The sequence below is a fragment of the Pseudophryne corroboree genome, chromosome 1 (assembly GCF_028390025.1).
Source record: "Pseudophryne corroboree isolate aPseCor3 chromosome 1, aPseCor3.hap2, whole genome shotgun sequence".
NCBI classification, from domain to species: domain Eukaryota; kingdom Metazoa; phylum Chordata; class Amphibia; order Anura; family Myobatrachidae; genus Pseudophryne; species Pseudophryne corroboree.
The window spans coordinates 557,860,627-557,882,358 of record NC_086444.1 but is presented as its reverse complement, the minus strand read 5'-3'; the positions used below and the strand labels follow the sequence as shown (position 1 = coordinate 557,882,358).

The following is a 21,732-nucleotide window of genomic DNA, read 5'->3' as shown; positions in this document are numbered from 1 at the left end:
GATAAAGTACCAACCAATCCACTCCTGTCATTTTTCAAATACAGCCTGTAACATGACAGGAGCTGATTGATGGATACATTCTCTCTCCGCTTTGATTCATGTCCCTGTAATGTAATACTCTGTGTAATACTCCACTATTGTACAGTGGAGTATTACATTGGTGAATTGGATTGCTCTTGTATTTATGTGTGAATACCATTGACTCTGAAATAGCTGTAAAATAAATACATTAGAAATAGAGCTTCAACTCTACTTGAAATCCGTTTTGGGGAGCTATTTCAGTGAGCTAGCTTTTAAAGGATTCGCTCTGTAGAACAGCTTCCTGTTGTATTGCTAATAGTTGTATTGCTATGTGTTTCCTGGAGCACTAATAGAACAAAACTGAAATAATAGTTATCCTAAACCAGGGGCGGGGAACCTTTGGCCCTCCAGCTGTTGTTGAACTACACATACCAGCATGCCTTGCTACAGTTTTGCTATTTGGCCATGCTAAAACTGTTGTAGGGCATGCTGGGATGTGTAGTTAAACAACAGCTGGAGGGCCGAAGGTTCCTCATCCCTGCCCTAAACGGTCAAAATAGTGTGACCATGTATGAGACTAGTTATTTCGTTTTTGATTTTCAAGTTCGAGTTGAAAATCTAGTTTCATGACCATGTATTCCTAATCTGTTTATCAGGAAGTGAAGAATTTCTTTGAAGTGAAATTCACAAAACTAAGCACAATATTGTTTTTGATATAGGCTGTGTTCCTTGGGTATGTGTGGATTTTCTTGTGTGTGAGGATAATTTATCGCACACTCTGTATAAATTAGTTTTACTGATATTTATGCAAAGGAACTTATGAAAAATATCCATATTACATGGACCCAGATTAATGTGTATATTTGCATTAGTTGGTTTTGTAATAACTGCCATTTTGAGTATAGAATAGAGTAAACTATTCATAGTTGCCAATAATAGCACATACCTATGGAGGCTTGAGTCAGGATTCTCTAAAAGTGGACGGGCTCCTCTCCCTAGTATTTTGTTGGTTTTTTTTAATATATTTTTTTATTTTTAATTATAACTGGCTAGGAATACAAATTCCTGATGCTTTTTAATTTTTTTTCGTAGCTCAAATTTGAATCTGTTGAGACTTTTAGAAGTATTGTTACGTCTGGAAAAACACTAATGATACACCAATGAGTGGCTTATTGTAAATTTCATGCTTGACATGAAAACTTTCCTGATTTGGCCTGGGCAATAAATTCCACTATCCACATTGCCTCTCTAATTTTTTCTGAAGAATTCCGTTTCTGAATTCTTCATTGCAAAATCCTTCCCCCCCCCCCCCCCCCCCCCCTTCTTACATCCCCTCTAATCTTGTCTAAAAATGTTTCCTGTACAGTCCCACAACTGTTAAGAGCTTACAGCTATCCATGTGGTTTCCAATCCTATTCTGTTGAAACGTTTCCAAAGAACTGTTTTCCTAAAACGATTGCCATTTTTACTTTCCGAAACACACAGCCAGTAAAACTGTGTTATACACAGGTGACCTAACAGAGGTGGACAATTCCCAGATACTTTGAGGTCCAAGCTAATGTAGTCCTACTTGGTGCAGTGGCTTGTTATGCGTGTTAAAATGTTCTGGATACAGGCTGTATATAAAATACTGACAATTTTGGCTGTTTGACTCATAATTTTTGTAATGATCATTATTTGCTAGTATTATTCTGTTACCTGCCAATGTCCATTTCTCTGTCTGTAACCATTTCTGTGTGACTTGCAATTTTATTTTATTTCTGTCACTAGTGCTGTCCTCCTATGTTTTGGCCCTTTATCCTAAATGATTAAACTTGTCCTGGTGCAGAATTAATAAAACATTGAGTGATTGGCTGAGAATAGGTGTTTTTAATAATAATCTGTAGAAATTAGATCTGTCGAAAGGTAACAAACAGAATGTGGCACCTTTTTGTTTTTCAATTCAACAAGCAATTTCACTAACCTTTTCTTTGTGATTTACTGTGATAAATTGGCCACCATCCTAGTTTCTCTAACGTTTCTGTTTCCTTTGGTTGTGTAACTATTCAAGAATAAGGCCTCTCAAGATCTTTATTTTACAGATAAACCAACCTTCCTCCATCCAGCTAAACAACAAGTCCCAACATGTGGACCCTGATCCTTACTGACATTGGTATATTTAACTAACAACCTGGAGACATTTTAATGCTCATAAACTTAGGGCAATAAGAGACATCTACAACCTGAAAAATATGCAAAAGATGGCATAAATAATAATTTTGTGCATTTTTTATTTAGACCTCACACATAAAGAACATGCCCACATTGAGGGAGGAGTTTTTGTAAACTGTCTGGACTGCATTTTTATGTGTATGTGTATTAATAGACACGTAGGCTATAGCATCATGCTTTAATCCCCTGGTAGCCTCGGGCTTTAATCCCCGGGGATGTTCAATTAGAGCCCCTTTTTCTCGCCCAACAAATTACTGTATTAATAGGAGTTAGCACGCAGAATCCGAGTTAACTTCCCGGACCTATGGGTTAACACGGTCGAGGCATCCGAAAACAGGCTATTTATTGGGGATTTCTTTTTGAGCCTACTTAGGCTCAAAAATAGTCCCCATTAACTGCAGCCTGCTTGCTGCCTTCAGGGCTAATTGAATAACCCTGCTGCTTCGATTAGCCTGTGGTAAATAGCTGCGGCTAATTGAATTCACCTTCTGTTTCTATATAGAGCAGGAGTTCTCAACTCCAGTCCTCCAGTACCACCAACAAGGTCATGTTTTTAGACTTCTTTAATCATGCACAGTGAACATAAACTGTGGAAAATGAGGTTCAGAACCCCTGATAAAAAAAAAAAAGAGTTCCATTGAAAGGTACAGGCTGAAGCCTACTTTCTACCACCCAGGGGACAAAGTAAAAAAATAAAAAATAAAAAAAAATGTTGCATGAGAAAACAGCTCTGCAGTTAAACTAGGGATCTTGTAATTGTTATTTCTCTTACGTCCTAGAGGATGCTGGGGTTCATTTAGTACCATGGGGGTATAGACGGGTCCTTTGGGAGCCACTGGCACTTTAAGAGTTTAATAGTGTGGGCTGGCTCCTCCCTCTTTGCCCCTCCTACCAGACTCCATTTAGAGAATGTGCCCGAAGGAGCCAGTCACAGCTAGGAATGCTCCTAGGAGTTTTTCTTGTTTTATTGTTTTTCTAAGAGTTTTTAGGTTACAGGAAGGCTGCTGTCAACAACCTCCCTGCTTCGTGGGACTTGGGGGATGAGGGAGGGGGGGGGAGTAGGAACCAACTCTTGAAGTTAATGGTTCTCTATCTCCCCTGACAGGACCCTGAACTCCTGAAGGTGCTGATGGCAAGCATACGAGGCGACCACTCACTCCCGCAACACGGCCACCACCCCCTAACAGAGCCTGAAGAAAGAAGAGTGGTGAGTTCAGCGCCGGCGGCCCGGTTAGCGGGTTGCTGGCGGGAATGGTAGCACAAGGGTGGTAGCGCAGCTCTGTCAGGCTGCGCTCCATGGAGGCTCAGCAACATATTGATGTAGATGCGGCTGAGGGGCGTCCTGGCCCAGCGTGATCACCCAGACACGGGTAATGTAGCTAACGGGGCCTAATCCCACTGTTGGCACTGAAGACCTCAGACCAGTATAATCTGAGTGTGCGGGAAGCCGCGCGCCATTTCATGGTGCAGGGCTTCTCCTCAGAGCGGATCCAGCACTCACCAGTGCCATTTTCTCCCTGCAGAACGCTGAGACACGCTAACCCTCCACGTAACTCTAGTTACTGCAGTACCAGGTTGTTATAGGGGGGGGGGGGGGGGGGGGGAGTGTAGTTTGTACTGTTTAACCTATTAAGGTTATTTAGTCTGAGTTGGGCTGTTATCATAACTGCTCACTGGGGCACTGTGTGTCGGACTTCTTATACTCTGACTGTCTGAAGGTACTCTGGGGGAAACAGTGTCTGACATTTTCCTGCCTGTGTGTGTGTATGTGTATATATCCACATAACCATGTCTAAGGGCTCTGTATCCTGTGCTGCAGAGTGTGTATCTTCTCCTGAAGAGTCTGTCCCATGTACTCAGGTCTGCAATGTGCTTTCCCAACCTGCCGAATCCGAACCCTCATGGGTGGATTCTTCTAAGGGGAATGGTATTACAGATTTCATCAAGGATGTCACATAATGAGAAAGAGACGCAGTTTTTGAGAGAGTCTGTAGAGGGTTTGCAGCATTCAGCTCCTACTCCCTCAAATACCCCACCTACATACCCTAAGAAACGTACACGTGCCCAAATAATGCAAGTTGACACTGATACCGACTCTGATACAGAGGATGGTGATGGGGATATGCGGGGGTGGGATGGGGGGGATGCATCCCTTGCTAAGGGGGTGTAGTTGATGATGAAGCCATTAGGGATGTTTTGCATATTACTGAGACGGTACCTGAGCCGGAAGAGAAATCTTATTTTACGGAAAATAAGAAATCCTCCCTCACCTTCCCTGCTTCTAAAGTGCTGAACTCGTTATTTGAAAAATCCTGGGAAAACCCATAGAAAAAATTCCAGATACCTAAAAGAATTCTCATTGCTTTTCTTTTCCCTGAAGAGGATAGAAAGAAATGGGAAGACCCACGTATAGTAGACGCTTCTGTATCTAGGTTGTCTAAAAAGGTGGTTTTACCTGTCCCTGTTTCAGCCACCCTAAAGGAGTCGACTGACCACAAGATTAAGACTATGTTCAAATCTCTATACACTGCTACAGGCGTGGCTTTAAGGCCCACTATTGCTTGTGCCTGGATTTCTAAAGCCATAGTCAAGTGGTCAGGCACATTACTAGAGGACTTAGATACTATGGATAGGTGTGACATTGATTTGTTTTTGCGTCAAATACAGGATTCTGCTGGGTTCATGGTGGAGGCCATGAATGACCTTGGAATGCTGAATGCAAGGGCTACTTCCATGGCGGTCTCAGCACACAGAGGACTCTGGCTACGCCAATGGACTGCGGATGCAGAATCTAAGAAAAGTTGAGAACCTACCTTTCACAGGTCAGGCTCTGTTTGGGGATGCGTGGATTTCCACGGCAACTGCGGGTAAGTCAATCTTTCTCCCCTCAGCAGCTCCAACGACTAGGAAATCTTATCCTATGTCCACACTGCAGCCCTTTCGGATCGCACAATTTAAAAAATCCAAATCCCCTTCCACCTGCTTTAGGCGTGGTCGAGGAAAATCCAAAAAACCTGCACCAGCAGGTTCTCAGGAACAGAAACTAGGTTCTGTTTCCTCAAAATCTTCAGCATGACTGTGGACCTCCCAGCCTGGAGATCGGGCAGGTGGGAGCGTGACTAAAAAATTTCAGTCACATCTGGGCGTCATCAGGCTTAGACCCCTCGGTGACAAACATTGTTACCGAGGGATACAGACTGGAGTTTCAGGAACTCTCACCTCACAGATTCTTCAAATCAGGCTTACCAGTTTCGCTGACAGAAAGTGCTATCCTACAGGAAGCCATTAAAAAATTAGTCTGAACAGATGTTATTGTCCCTGTTCCACCTCATCTATACCACAAGGGTTATTACTCAAACCTGTTTGTTGAACCCCTACTTAAGGGAATTCAGGATGGAGTCTCTGAGAGCGGTGATCTCCGGTCTAGAGGAGGGGGAATTCCTTGTATCCCTCGATATCAAGGATGCTTACCTTCACATTCCGATCTGGCCGCCTCACCAGGCTTATCTCAGATTTGCGCTGCTGGATTGTCACTATCCGTTCCAGGCACTGCCTTTTGGTCTCTCCACAGGACCGAGGGTGTTCACCAAGGTCATGGCAGAGATGATGCTACTCCTCCGCAGACAAAGAGTGAACATAATTCAATATCTGGATGACCTGCTGATAAAAGCATCATCCAGGGAGAGGTTGTTGCAGAGTATTGCTCTCACAACTCGTCTACTCCAGGATCATGGGTGGATCCTGAATCTTCCAAAGTCACATTTGGAACCAACAAGGAGACTGTCCTTCCTGGGGATGATACTCGACACGGAAGTGAAGAGAGTGTTTCTGCCGGTAGAGAAAGCGTTGGTGATTCAATCAGTGGTCCGGGATGTCCTGAAACCAGCCCTGGTATCGGTTCATCAGTGCATTCGCCTTCTGGGGAAGATGGTAGCCTCCTACGAGGCTCTTCAGTACAGAAGATTCCATGCGAGGTCCTTCCAACTGGATCTCCTAGACAAATGGTTGGGATCACATCTTCACATGCACCAGCGGATACGCCTGTTGCCGAAAGCCAGAATTTCACTCCTCTGGTGGCTGCAAACTTCTCACCTACTCGAGGGCCGCAGGTTCGGGATTCAGAATTGGATCCTCCTAACCATGGATGCAAGTCTCAGAGGTTGGGGAGCGGTCACCCAAGGGGAAAACTTCCAAGGAAAGTGGTCAAGTCTGGAATCCATCCTTCCAATAAACATTCTGGAACTAAGGGTCATACACAACAGCCTTCTACAAGCGGCACATCTTCTGCAAGATCAGGCCATTCAGGTTCAGGCTGACAATGTAACGGCACTGTCCTACATAAACCGTCAGGGCGGAACGAAGAGCAGAGCGGCAATATCAGAGGTAACAAGAATCCTCCTCTGGGCAGAAAAGCACGCGGTGGCACTATCAGCAATCTTCATTCCAGGAGTGGATAACTGGGAAGCGGACTTCCTCAGCAGACACGATCTCCATCCAGGAGAATGGGGCCTCCATCAGGAGGTGTTTGCAGAGGTGACAAGCCGATGGGGCCGTACCTCAGGTAGACATGATGGCCTCTCGCCCCAACAAGAAGCTTCGAAGGTACTGTTCCAGGTCGAGAGACCCGCAGGCAGTGGCGGTGGATGCACTGGTAACTCCGTGAGTGTTCCAGCCAGTGTATGTGTTCCCTGCACTTCCACTCTTCCCAAGGATTCTCAAACTAATAAAAAGAACAAGAGTTCAGGCGATCCTCATTGCTCCGGACTGGCCAAGGAGGGCTTGGTACGCGGATCTTCTGGAATTTTTCCTGGAGGATCCGAGGCCTCTTCCTCTTCGCGAGGACCTTCTTCAACCGGGGACGTTCACTTATCAAGACTTACCGCGGCTACGTTTGACGACATGGAGGTTGAACGCCAGATCTTAGCTCGGAAGGGCATTCCGGTAGTTCCTACCCTATTTCAGGCTAGGAATGGAGTTACGTTTAAACATTACCATCGAATTTGGAAAAAGTATGTGTCTTGGTGTGAATCCAAAAGGTTTCCAACGGTGGAGTTTCAACTGGGACGGTTTCTCCTTTCTGCAAGCAGGTGTGGATGTGGGCCTACGCTTGGGCTCCATAAAAGTCCAGATTTCGGCCTTGTCCATTTTCTTCCAGAAAAAATTGGCTGCTCTCCCTGAGGTTGACATTCTTGAAAGGGGTTCTGCACATCCATCCACCCTTTGTGCCTCCTACGGCACCTTGGGATCTTAATGTGGTGCTGCAGTTCCTACAATTGGATTGGTTCGAACCTTTGCAGGAGGTGGACGTCAAGTTTCTTACTTGGAAGGCGGTCACACTGTTGACATTGGCATCTGCTAGACGTGTGTCAGAATTGGGTGCATTGTCATGCAAGAGCCCCTACTTGATTTTCCATGAGCTCAGAACGTGTCAGCAGTTTCTTCCAAAGGTTGTGTCAGCTTTTCATATCAACCAACCTATTGTGGTGCCAGTGGCTACTGACTCCTTGATTACCTCAAAGTCCTTGGATGTGGTGAGGGCTTTGTAAATTTTTGTGAAGAGATCTTCTCGTCACAGGAAGTCTGATGCTTTGTCCTTTATGATCCCAACAAGGTTGGGTGTCCTGCTTCTAAGCAGACGATTTCTCGTTGGATCAGGTTTACTATCCAGCATGCTTATTCTACGGCAGGCTTGCCGTGTCCAAAATCTGTTAAGGTCCACTCTACTCGTAAAGTGGGTCCTTCCTGGGCGGCTGCCCGGGGTGTCTCTGCTTTACAGCTTTGCCGAGTAGCTACTTGGTCAGGGTCGAACACATTTGCGAAGTTCTACAAGTTCGATACTTTGGCCTCTGAGGACCTAAAGTTTGGTCAATCTGTTCTGCAAGAACCTCAGCACTCTTCCTCCCGTACTAGGAGCTTTGGTACATCCCCATGGTACTAAATGGACCCCAACATCCTCTAGGACGCAAGAGAAAATAGGATTTTAATTACCTACCAGTAAATCCTTTTCTTGTAGTCCGTAGAGGATGCTGGGCGCCCCCCCAGTGCTTCGTATTCCGGCATTGTTACTTGGTTCAGTATTGTTTCAGCCGTTGCTGAATTGTTCCAAGTTGGTTAGCTTGGCTTTCCTTCTTTATGTGTGAGCTGGTGTGAATCTCGCCACTAATCTGTATGTTTCCTTCTCTCGAAGTATGTTCGTCTCCTCGGGCACAGTTTCTAGACTGAGTCTGGTAGGATGGGGCATAGAGGGAGGAGCCAGCCCACACTATTAAACTCTTAAAGTGCCAGTGGCTCCCAAAGGACCTGTCTATACCCCCATGGTACTAAATGGACCCCAGCATCCTCTACGGACTATGAGAAAAGGATTTACCGGTAGGTAATTAAAATCCTATTTTCTCCACCTCTTCGATATCATTTAATGTTTTTGTGTTGTATGTTGCCATATAATAGTGCACACTGGTGCATCTATACATAGTTACTTTTTTATGCCCTTAATAGACTCTGCTTCTCATTACATCATAACTTTCTATGGATACTGGTATAATGAAAGCGCAGGGTTACAGTCTAATTAAGAGAAGAAAATTTGATTATTTTTTGGCATGGTGGAAAATATGGTCCAAAGATTTATCCTCTTCCAACTGTATTTGAAAGCTCTGAAGTCAGGAGTGTGATCCTGTTATGTAATTTGCAGGCCACGCAGTAGGGTTGACCCATGGGCCTAATTTAGTGGAGGGGGCTGCAGTTTTTGCAGTCACCTGTCTGTGACTTTATGTAAATGCAGCTTCAGAGCAATTTCTTGTTGTATATCTGTGTGGCTGTAGACACTGTAATACCACCTGTTGTGTCTTTACCACCATCAGTTGCACCATGGAAACTTGCGCCAGCCCTTTGTCAGATATTCCAAGTATGGCGCTCGATGTGAACCATTGAACGTTTGTGTACACGAGCACTTATTTTTAGAGCTATAGAATCTTAATAAATTGTAGAACTTATTATACTCTAAACCCAGTGTTGTGAAATATTGTAACTCAGTATTTCTAGTGAAAAGTATATGACTAAATTAGGTTTGTTTAATATTAGTAGGGTCTATATCAGTGGTTTGTGCCCATTACTGGTCTTGCCCATTACACTCGGGTTTAGGCGTGCAAAGGACCTAAACACGACTAAAGTAATGGTCGCGAGCGTGAAAGACTCATTTGGGCGCCCAAACGGGTCTCTCTACACACACATTTCAGCTAGCTCCGCAGCAACATTAGAATAGCAACCGACGGTCACGATCGTGCGTGGGGGAGGGACATTTGAAACCGGCCCCTAGTGTTTAGATCCTCAAACAGCTCACTTTTCCAGGTCACCTAACAGGTGCAAAGGGTGTAGTCAATAAATGTAATTCTGTGAGAAGACCTGGAAAATGTGAACTGTTTTGGGTCCTGAGGATCTGGTTTGAGAACCTATGATATACCTACGTCTGTTTCACAGGACAGTCAGCCAGATGACTATGGAAAATGCTCTGGCATTTATCATTCCTCCCAGAATATTCTGTACTATAAATGGTTAGTTGGATAGTGGTTATTGAGATTTCTTTGAGATATGGTTAAAATCCTAGTGATGCTCATGAAACAATTAGGCAACCACTTCTAGCTCTGTTGAGAGAGGCATTGACTTGCTCAAAGATACCCTTCTTACAGGAAAGAAGTGCTGCAGTGAATAGCAAATTTTGCCCAGGGAAATCTACACACAATATCACAGAATCACCAGAAGCCTTTAGGGGCAGATGTATTAACCTGTAGAAGGCATAAGGAAGTGATAAACCAGTGATATGTGCAAGGTGATAAAGGCACCAGCCAATCAGTTCCAATATGTAAATTAACAGTTAGGATCTGATTGGCTTGTGCCTTTATCACCTTGCACATATCACTGGTTTATCACTTCCTTATGCCTTCTCCAGGTTAATACATCTGCCCCTTAGTTCTTTAGTGTGGCCACACACTTGCACCTGTTCATTTGAGACCATGTCATCTTTCTTTAAAGCTCCATTGTTTATTGTGCTGTGTTTTTTTTGTACCACTGAAATTCCAAGCCTTTATTTCTAGGTGTAATGATCATTTTTGCCCAACTTTGGTATCCTGCTTTCGGGCCGATTTCAATTGTTGTTGCAGCGGCCACTACTAGAGGGCACCCAATTGTGAAGTTCTTGTCAGACCATTGATCAGCAGTAGGTTGCTTGGTTTATGATGCACTTCAAATTAAAGCAGGGCTATTATGACCTTGAGTATGTATTTCAATCCACCCTTGTGATGGTTTTCACTAGGAGTTCCATGGGGACACAACCTTTAACACCTTTGAATATTGCTGTATATTGAATATTGAATATATTGAATATTTGTGTATTGCTGTCTTGGTTACTTAAGCTCCTGCCATACACACCCCAACAATCACCACACTTTCATATCCATTGAGGTCTCCAGTTGCAGGCACTATACAGTATGGGCAACCCGGACATTACAACATTTTATAAATAATGTTACATTATTTTCTTAGGTAACAATGTACAACACCTATACAGGAGCTTTAATATTCTTGGTGTCCTTTATTGTTTCAATTTTTCCCAGTAATTTACAGTTACTAAAGGTCAAACTTCTTTTAATCATCGCTTATTCTTTCCCTATTCTGCACTGTGACATTTGGTTGAAGACAGTTTGTTTTACTCCTGTGCTGCACAATGAAGCTTTCAGAGAACTTCCTTTTAAAAAGCCCAGTTGAAGTCTTTGTGTTGAAGGGTGTGTCTGTTGGCAGGGTTTGCAGATGCAGTCAGACTGCTGGATTCCAAAGTCTAAAAGACCTTTGTTAATCGCCAGGCAAACAGTCAGATGATGTCCTTCTGCAGAGAGGAGACAACTCACATGAGAGCAGAAGTGATATGACCTCTGCTTTGGCTTCAGGTTAACCCTTTTTGTATGTAAAACGTCTCTGGTGGTTTCATTCTGGTTTTCGTTCTGTGTTTTCAGCATTTTTACCCAGTAACAAAGAGAACAGGATAACCTATCTCAAATAAGATATCCTCAAAATTTTTTGCAAGCTTAAAACTTGTTCTTCTACATAATATTGCAGCAATGTACCTTTTACATCCAGAAAAATATGTACAATTGCTATACATTTCTGTGTGAGCAGTGTGCTTTATCTAGATTGGACTGGGCTGGTCTGAAGCCATGTTGTGTTAAGACTACATGTTTTCTGTGCCTGTATTTTCTGCCTTAAAATGGCTGCTTCTGAACCTTTGAGAACTTTGCCTCCTATCAGTGGAAAATGTGCATGTCTCCTTTTAGCTGAGAAGAAAGGTCTAAGCTTGGGGGATGGTAGAGGAAAAAAACTGGATGATCTGCTTTTCTGTGGAAGCACTTAGAATGCAGGAGATGTGTAATGGATTGTGCTGAATAGACATGGGTTGGTGCTTTATTTGTTGCTGTAATTTGAGCTACAGAGATAGAAACCTCTTCCACACACAGTCCAGTGTTGTGATCTGAAGTGAGTGTTTGACATATTTTCATTATGTTTTTTTGTTTTAAAAGTCTGCAATGCAAAACATTAGCTTGCTGAGGGGAAAAGACAAGCTATAGCTTAGGTGAAAGCATCTGAGAGAACATTTAAATCTTTCTTATCTGAGTGTTATCACAGCAGGTTGAACGGAGATGAAGGGTTGTTTTCCTCCTGTATATTTTTACTTGCAGTGGCTTGGTGCAAATTACTAAATATAATTTCAAATGCTCTCTCTAATTTGAGATGCAGCATCATGTTGGCGATACTGCACTTTAAATGTAATTCTTATCTGACTTTAATATGACTTTATTACATTTACTATGCAGTTGTCAATGCAGCACATCTTCGTTTGTTTAGTTCAGTTGACAACCTCTCACAGATTCAATTTGCTTGGTTACGTTTATTACAACTTTCATTACAATAACCTGATTTTTCATCTGGCTGTGATAATATTACTTTAATATATTGCTGCTAATTTCTCTAAATGGCTAATGTGGCAATGTGTCACCTATTTTGAAGTTTTAAAGCAATTTGAGCCATGCATTGCCATTTACATTGGCCTAAAATGGGAACAGATCTGGCATGTTTATCAGGAAGCAAATATCTTGGGCAGAGAAAAATTAATTATTTTAGTGTGTGATTACTAGATCCAAATAGAGATTTAAATCCAACCACTTCAGATTAAGGGATCGCTGCGGACTAGCCCAGGGCAAGATCCGGCTGCAAGGTGGATGGTTATAGTAAGGATTGATTCCGATTTTCACCAGCATACAATCAATTGTATTATCTGATAATCTAAACAGACTGGCAGAAAAATTCAAACTGATTGAGTTGAAGCTGATTTGGAGAGTTTGTATTGTAATTGTACGATTATAGTCCATTACAAAGGTCTTTCCACTTTGTATCACATCCGCTACAATTTTCATTTCACAATCATCCATTTTTTTAACACAATCTGAATGTGAAGTGTATGTGCCTCAATACAATAATGTTGTGTTTATGCAGAAATTAAAATAATTTAAAAAAACAATTGTCTGGTTAGTTTAAGGATAACTTCTTTATCATAAGTGAAACATTTTATTTATCATAAATGAAACATTTGCTATTCTGCAGATTCTGTTGCACAGTATAATACAAACTTTCATTTTCTTTGTCTATTCCAGAATTTCCTAATGTAAGAACATAACAGTGGGCCATGGAAGTTCTCCAGTGTGATGGATGTGACTTCAGAGCGCAGTCCTATGAAGATCTAAAGGCTCACATACAAGATGTCCACACTGCATTTTTGCAGCCAACAGATGTCACTGAGGAAAATTCTAGTCAGTCGAGACCTGTGGGTACAAGTTCCACCAACCAGTCAGAAACTGTCTTTTCTACTATGAAAGATGAATTTGTGCCTACAGAAGAAACTCATGGTGGGTTGAATATATGTACAGGTTGAGTATCCCTTATCCAAAATGCTTGGGACCAGAGGTATTTTGGATATCTGATTTTTCCGTATTTTGGAATAATTGCATACCATATCATGGTGATGGGACCTAAATCTAAGCACAGAATGCATTTATGTTTCATATACACCTTATACACACAGCCTGAAGGCCATTTTATCCAATATTTTTTATAACTTTGTACATTAAACAAAGTGTGTCTACCTTTACACAATTCATTTGTGTTTCATATACACCTTATACACACAGCCTGAAGGTCATTTAATACAATATTTTTAATAACTTTGTGTATTAAACAAAGTTTGTGTACATTGAGTCATCAAAAAACAAAGGTTTCACTATCTCACTCTCACTCAAAAAAGTCCGTATTTCGAAATATTCCGTATTTCGGAATATTTGGATATGGGATACTCAACCTGTATTTATAAAAAATTTTTTTTTAACCTTTTACCTTCGTTAAAATATTTATTTACAAGTATGCATCAGACCATCCAATAATCTGTTTAAAGTAAGCTTTCTGAATATTTGGAAAAAAAATTTCAGATAAATATTTGATTATTTTTTTTAACTTTTATCTTTTCAGGCCAGACTCCTCCCCAAGCAAACACTGTTTCATACTACAGCCACAGTCCTGGTTTTTATGGTCTGTCTTCTGCAAGCAGTTCCAAACCAACCAATAAGTTTTTCCAGTGTAAATATTGTGTTCGCTATTTTCGATCGAAATACCTTCTTGTGGAGCATACTAGGAAAGTCCATGGACATGGTGGAGGAAGTATAGGAACTCCTGGAAATTATAACATTATGCTGCATGATGGATTTGGCAAGGTCTTCTCATGTCAGTTTTGCACTTACAAGTCACCTAGAAGAGCAAGAATAATTAAACATCAGAAAATGTACCACAAGAATAGCATGAAGGAAACGTCAGCACCATCAGTTTCCCAAACTACACCTGTTTCCATGCCAATGCAAGAAACCTGTAAAGAATTGCCAGCTGAAGTGGTGGAGCGTAGTATATTAGAATCTATGGTAAAACCCCTAACAAAGTCTAGGGGAAACTTTTGCTGTGAATGGTGCAGCTACCAGACTCCAAGAAGGGAGCGCTGGTGTGATCATATGATGAAAAAACATCGTGGGATGGTCAAAATATTGTCAAGCTTAAGACAAGATGGACTAAACTTACCAGATGTACAAAATAAAGGATCACAAGTACCTGGGCCTGGAACGAGCTATATGCCCCTAAACATGGCAACACATGATCTTTCCAATGCTAATATTTCTAGTTATAGGGGTCCCATGAGTAATCTCCCAGGAGGTAATGTTTCTAAATATCAGTCAATGTCATATGTTTCAATAAAACCAAAACTCCCCACAAATGCTGGCATTTTGAATTTGTCAGACAGGTCCCCTTATGGAATTCCAGAAAAGTCGAGTTCCATGATTGATATGGATGAGAATAGCTTATTAAATGACTCAAGTTCTGATGAAGATTATATTGAAATTGATGGTGAAAATGGCTTAAGTCTAATTGATCATGACATGTCTGGGGATCCACTATTGGCATCTGAGAACAACAAATTGCTGGAGACAAAGGGGATTCCTTTTAGAAGATTTATGAACAGATTTCAGTGTCCTTTTTGCCCATTTCTCACAATGCATCGGCGGAGTATCTCCCGTCACATTGAAAATATTCACTTGTCTGGAAAGACACCTGTTTATAAGTGTGATGAATGTCCGTTTTCATGCAAAAGTCCACTAAAGCTAGGCGCACATAAGCAGTGTCACAGTGGTGCATCACCTGAGTGGGATCCATTGAGCTCACTAAGTGAAAGTATGTCATCATTAAATGAAACTTATGAAACTAACCATATGAATGGCAGAAAATCTGGAAACCTTACAGACTCTTCTCAGCAGAACCCATACAAGTGTACGATCTGCAACTATTCTACAATAACCTTGAAAGGTCTACGTGTTCATCAGCAGCACAAGCACTCATTCTGTGACAATATGCCAAACAGTAGTGGCAATTTGTTACGACCGATGCAAGATAATGAACTAGATGCTAATAATTCTGGAACTGTGAGAAAGAGTCAAACGTCTATTTTGGGATTATCTTCAAAAAATAATTTTGTAGCTAAAACAGCTAGGAAAAACTTAAATGACTTTCCTTTGGACTTGTCACCTGTGAAAAAAAGAACTAGAATTGATGAAATTGCAAGCAATTTACAGAGCAAGATTAACCAAAGTAAACAACATGAAGATTCAATCATCAATGTGGAGGATGATGAAGATGATGAAGAGAATGAGGTGGAAATAGAAGTAGAACTTGACAAAGAGGAGGATCCTTCAGAACAGATGGAGGAAGCAGATCAATATCCTATCCAGCAAATCTGGAATCGAGAGATGAGTATGTCCCAAAAAAATATGAACTTTAGGAACATCCAGCATAACTACTCCGCATCCAACGGAGCTGAAATTGAGTTGACATTGTCTGATGATGACGAAGACTACTACTTCCAATCTGCTGGTCTTAAAGACCAAGAACAAAATTCATCCACTGCTTGCGACCAATCTAACATGTATAACGAGAGTGACCAAAATGAAAATTCTGAGTATATGGATGAGTCGGGAAGATTATATTACTGCAAACACTGTGATTTTAGCAACAAGTCTGCCCGAAGTGTTAGCACTCATTATCAACGCATGCATCCCTACATTAAATTCAGTTTTAGGTACATCTTAGATCCCAGTGATCACAGTGCAGTATACCGATGTCTTGAATGCTATATTGACTACAATAATTTTGAGGATTTACAACAACATTATTCAGAGCATCATCCAGAAGCCATGAATGTTCTCAATTTTGACCAGTCAGATCTGATTTATAGATGCCGCTTTTGTTCTTACACAAGCCCAAATGTTCGGAGCTTGATGCCACACTACCAAAGAATGCACCCAACGGTTAAAATCAATAATGCTATGATATTTTCAAGTTATGTTGTTGAGAGAAGCCAAGAGGAGCTCAATTCTGAATCACAAACCTTAAGAGAAATTTTGAATTCTGCTCCCAAAAGTCTGGTGACATCTACGCCATCAGGACATGGAGCTAGTGGCTCATCATCATTTAATAAATCTACAGCAAGCATCACAAAGTCTCCTCCTGCAGACAATGACAGTCAGAAGGGTTCTGCTGTTAATAATGTTGTGGTATACGATTGTGATATTTGTGGATTTGCAAGTCCAAACATGCATTCTGTTTTGGTTCACTATCAAAAGAAGCATCCTGATGAAAAGGCCTCCTACTTCAGGATTCAGAAAACAATGCGTGTTGTCTCTGTGGACAGTGGAACAGCCATTTCGCAACTGGCTTTTGATGGAGGCTCTTCTGTAACTCCAAATTCTACCAATGTGGCTTCTCCACCAGAAGTAAATATTGAGCTATACTATTGCAAACACTGTTCGTATAGTAATCGTTCTGTAGTTGGTGTACTAGTTCATTATCAAAAACGGCATCCTGAAATTAAAGTTACTGCAAAGTACATTAGACAGGCTCCTCCAACATCTGAGACCATGAGAAATGCAGATACCCCGAAAACCACACCTGGAAAGCCGTCTAACCCAGTGCACAGTGCAAAGAAGAGCAATGCTCAACCAAAAGAAAATGAAATGTTCTTCTGCCAGCATTGTGACTATGGTAATCAAACAGTCAAAGGAGTTCTAATTCATTATCAAAAGAAGCATAGAGATTTTAAGGTAAATGCTGATGTTATTAGACAGCACACAGCTGCAATAAGGAGTCTCTGTGAGCAAGGACAAAAGAAAACTACAACTAGCACACAAAATCCACCTTCCACTAGTGAGCCTGAGAAGAACAAACTCAGAAGTATCAAATGCAGGCAGTGTTCATTTTCAACCCCTTATGTTTATGCACTTAGAAAGCATATGAAGAAAGATCATCCTAGTCTTAAGGCTACTGTGACATCCATATTGAAATGGGCCTTTTTAGATGGCTTTATTGAAGCTGGCTTTCACTGTGAATGGTGTATTTACTCTCATCCGGAGCCAAGTGGTCTTCTTGAACACTACCAAAGAAGGCATCCGGAGCATTATGTGGATTATACCTACATGGCAACAAAGCTGTGTGCTGGACCAGACCACTCACCTGCCCAAACAGCACCTGAACCAAAATCCTATAAATGCAGAGACTGTACATTTGAAGCACCTTCCATTTGGGATATCACTAACCACTATCAAGCTATACACCCATGGGCTCTGAAAGGTGATGAATCTGTACTTCTTGAAATCATTAAAGAGAAGGATGCTGCACAAAAGTCAAATTCAGAAGAAGCTACAACTTCAAAGGCTCCATCTACCCAAAAAAGTTTCATAAATGCAGAAATGTATATGGAGAGTGGAGATGATTCCAGTATATTACAAGAAAAACCATCACAATTGTCCTCTGCTCTGTCCTCATCACCGTATCAGTGCACAGTTTGCCTATCTGAGTACAATAATCTTCATGGCCTCCTGACCCATTATGGCAAGAAGCATCCTGGTATGAAAGTTAAAGCTGCTGATTTTGCCCAGGATGTGGACATAAACCCTGGAGCAGTGTATAAATGCAGACACTGTCCATACATTAATACCCGTATTCATGGTGTTCTTACCCACTACCAAAAACGACACCCCTTAATTAAGGTCACTGCTGAAGACTTTGTGCATGATGTGGAACCGCCTAATGACTCAGCCCAGAATGAAGCTGAAGAAAACCGAATATTTAAACAAGGCTATGGTGCCTACCGTTGTAAAATATGTCCCTATACCCATGGCACACTAGAAAAATTGAAAATACACTATGAAAAATATCATCATCAACCAGAACCTGACATGCTTTCACAGAATCCTCAGACAGAAGTTTCTATTGCGGAACCAGACAGTCCATCAGAAGAGCAACCACCACAGACTGTTGTTACTCTAGAACCTGGTGAAGTGACTGAAATGACTGGTTTCAGACCACGTAAAAACATGGCCTCACACACAGTCTTTAAGTGCCAATTATGTAAATATTTCTGCTCTACCAGGAAAGGTATAGCTAGACACTACCGTATCAAACATAATAATGTGCGTGCACAACCAGAGGGCAAAAATAATTTGTTTAAATGTGCACTGTGTTCCTATACTAATCCAATTCGCAAAGGTCTAGCAGCACATTACCAGAAACGGCATGACATTGATGCCTACTATACTCACTGTTTAGCAGCATCTAGAACAGTTAGTGATAAACCAAACAAAGTTGTTGTTCCTACTCCGCGAAAAGATGATAATCCTGACCTAAGTGATGAGTTGAAGAAAGCTATCGAAATGAAAACATGTTCTATATGTTCATTTCAATCTTACAGTAAAAAAGGGATTGTGTCTCATTACATAAAACGACATCCTGGGGTTATCCCCAAAAAACAACCTGCTAGTAAGCTTGGTAGTTATTTTACAGCTGTGTATGCAGACGATAATGAAAGCCAAAGCTCTTCTGAGGACAAAGCAGAAATTGAGCCGCCATTTGAAGATTTTGATTCCCAAGAACCAGAACTACTTCCATTTAGATGTATTAAATGCTTCAAGCTTTCATTTAGCACAGCTGACCTCTTGTGCATGCATTACACAGATCATCACAGCAAGGACATAAAGCGAGACTTCTCTATCTTGGGTACCTCTGGTACCCGCTCCTATACCACCACGTATCAGTGCAAGCATTGTACTAGTAAATTAAACAGTATTAGTGAACTGACCTTCCATTTGAACTGTCACATTGAAGATTTTCAAAAACGTGCCAAACGCCAGGAGAGACGGAAGCAGCTTTTACACAAGCAAAAAATTGCTGAGAATTCTATTTCAGATGCTAAATCAGAAAAGGTAAGATATTATTTTGTTATTTTCTTTTCATTTTTAGCAGTGTGCCTGTTTCCCTCTTAAGATGCATTCCACCACAAATTGGAAAACAAAGAAAAGAAATCCACATTACTCGAGTATTTAAAATTCGTTTTTAAGAAGTCTTTCTTATCTGACTAAACAGTGTAGTGCAATGCCATGTTGATGAGAACGGTACTGGCTAATTAATATCCACATTTAATTACCTGGCCTGCATTTGAAAGGTGGAAAATTGCATGTTCTGTTTTGTCTAAGAAAGCTCCTGTTGCTCCAAAAATAATCTATCCGGAAGATCTAGCAAATTACAAAAACTTTTTAACAAAAGTGAATGACAGGTATACTTTATTGTTGCTAATAATAGAGATTTTAACCTTGGTGGTGAAACTGGTACCGTTAAATTAATGTCTTCTAGACTTTAACTCAGCATAGTTTGTCACTTGGCTGTTTTGTGCAACTGCATATTAATTTTAGCTCCTGGTATTTGGTGGTACTATGTTATATGGGTTCCGATGTATAGATAGACAGCATCTAGATATAGTCAGATGGTCGACAGGGTCAAAAGGTTGACATGACAATGGTCGACACAAGTTGGGGGTTTTCACATTTTTTTCAACTTTTGCTTGAGTTACCATCCACGTGGACTACGATAGTAACCTGTGCCAAGGGCAGCGAGCCTGAGAGGGTATACGTTTGCAATAATTATGGTCACATATGATGAAACATAGAAAAAAACTTGTGTAGACCATTCCTATGTTGACCTCTTGTACTTGCCAACTTTTTCTACTGTCTACGTTTTCCTTGACAATCTTTTGACCCTGTTGACCTAATGCATGTTGACCATATGGGATTGACCTAATGACGGTCTATCTAATTACTGTAGATCTTCTATACCACGTCCATGATTACATACTGCATATCATGTAAATGCTGTGTTCCTGTTATTCTACTGTTTCAAATCAATTTGACAGGATTTGGGGGTCAAACTGTTGGCTACTTTGTCACTGAAATTCCACAGACCTTTATCACAATCCATTGTGTGACTGACTCTTTATACAATCTTATTTGAGCTCCTACAGTATAAGATTAGTACTGATAGTGGATGTCATAGAGAGAGACTGGTATTCTTAGAACGAATTAGTGGCCAAGTATTGGAAAACTAGTTTCACCAGAATATAGGAAATTAACATAAATAAAATTCGTTCATAAAATGATAGGAGTAAATTAAATGTCCTTGCAGTTGAGGGAGTATGAATAATGGGAATAATTTAATATTTAGCGGACACGGAATAAAAAATAGAAGCTACCCTATACATTGTTGAATTCAAATTTATTAAATACATTTAATTATACTGAAATGTCACACTGAGCAGTGATATATGAAAAGGTAGGACACCTAAAACCCTCCTGGTAAATAGTTTTTTTTTTTTTTTTTTTTCCCCTCTTTTAGATATGAAAGTTGCATTATGTTGAATACACACTTCCTCTTTGCAACTGTCTTGGCAGCATTATCAGTCAGTTAGCCATGAACATGCTACTTGCGTTCTTTAAACATGTTACTTTTATAATGTGACATTTTGTATTGGGTGACCACACCCCCTTCACCCAATACATGCATTTGAATTTATTATGTAGTATTCTTGAATGACATATGGTCACATACGAGGCTTGCACATTAGTTGTTCACAATAAATCAAAGCTGTCTGATTTAGCAGCACATGAAAAATATATTTGGCATCCCTGGCGCGCACGCACACACACTCACACTCTCTCTCTCTCTCACTCCCTCACACACACACACACACACACACACACACACACACACACACACACACACACACACCTACCTACCTCACAGTGGAGCCCCTGTTTGTGGCAACCAGACAAATAACATACACCATAGAAAATACCAGAAGGCACTATAAAATTTGTATTTAAATGTTTTCTTCATAAGACGTAGGCCACCAATGTAGTCCAGTGCAATGAGTTGGAAATCCTGCAATTATACTCTCTCACCAAAAGAACACCCCAGAAATGACATTGGTGACTTACGTCTTTTGAAGAAAACATTTAAACAAAAATTTTGGTGTAGAATCAAGGTCAAAGTCAATCCGATCCTCAATACATTTTTTTTTTTTTTTTTAATTGTAGTCACTGGTTTAAGCTAATATTTCAGAAAAAGTATCCCTTTTATCAAGTCTTGGACTGGACACCTTAATTTTTTTTAAAAATAGGTGCTACCATGCTGAGACTTGTAGAGCTATGTAGGAAAAAGAAAATGCAGAATCCCACTCTAAGCCCTACTAATACTGATAGAACAATTATTTTGGAACAAGGAGCTGTCTTTATTGGAATACATGAAGGCCTATAGAGCCATTTGACTGTTTGGGCATTATCGATAACTCGCAAAATATAAAATGACAAAAATAAGCAAATGTACTTGTAAATTTACATTCACATTTTCTCTTACTATTTTTTTTTTTTTTTGCACCATATAGATTTTCCAGCTATAGCTAGTTTTAAAGATTCATTTAAATACCCAAGTACATATATAAAGCAGCACTCTCAACCATCATCCTCGGTAGTCAATGCTGGGGTGCGC

At 40.8% G+C, this 21,732-nt stretch overlaps 1 protein-coding gene across 5 annotated transcripts in view; it reads left to right on the top strand.

Annotated features, from left to right (window-relative positions):
* Window positions 1-21,732, top strand: part of ZNF462 (zinc finger protein 462) — a 384,254-nt gene that overhangs the window by 313,365 nt on the left and 49,157 nt on the right. For all 5 annotated transcript variants that reach the window (XM_063914139.1, XM_063914138.1, XM_063914140.1 and 2 more), the window contains 2 exons: window positions 12,927-13,178; window positions 13,795-19,118. In XM_063914139.1, coding sequence (XP_063770209.1) covers window positions 12,959-13,178; window positions 13,795-19,118 — 5,544 coding nt within the window. In that variant the 5' untranslated portion in view covers window positions 12,927-12,958. The remainder of the gene's footprint in view (window positions 1-12,926; window positions 13,179-13,794; window positions 19,119-21,732) is intronic.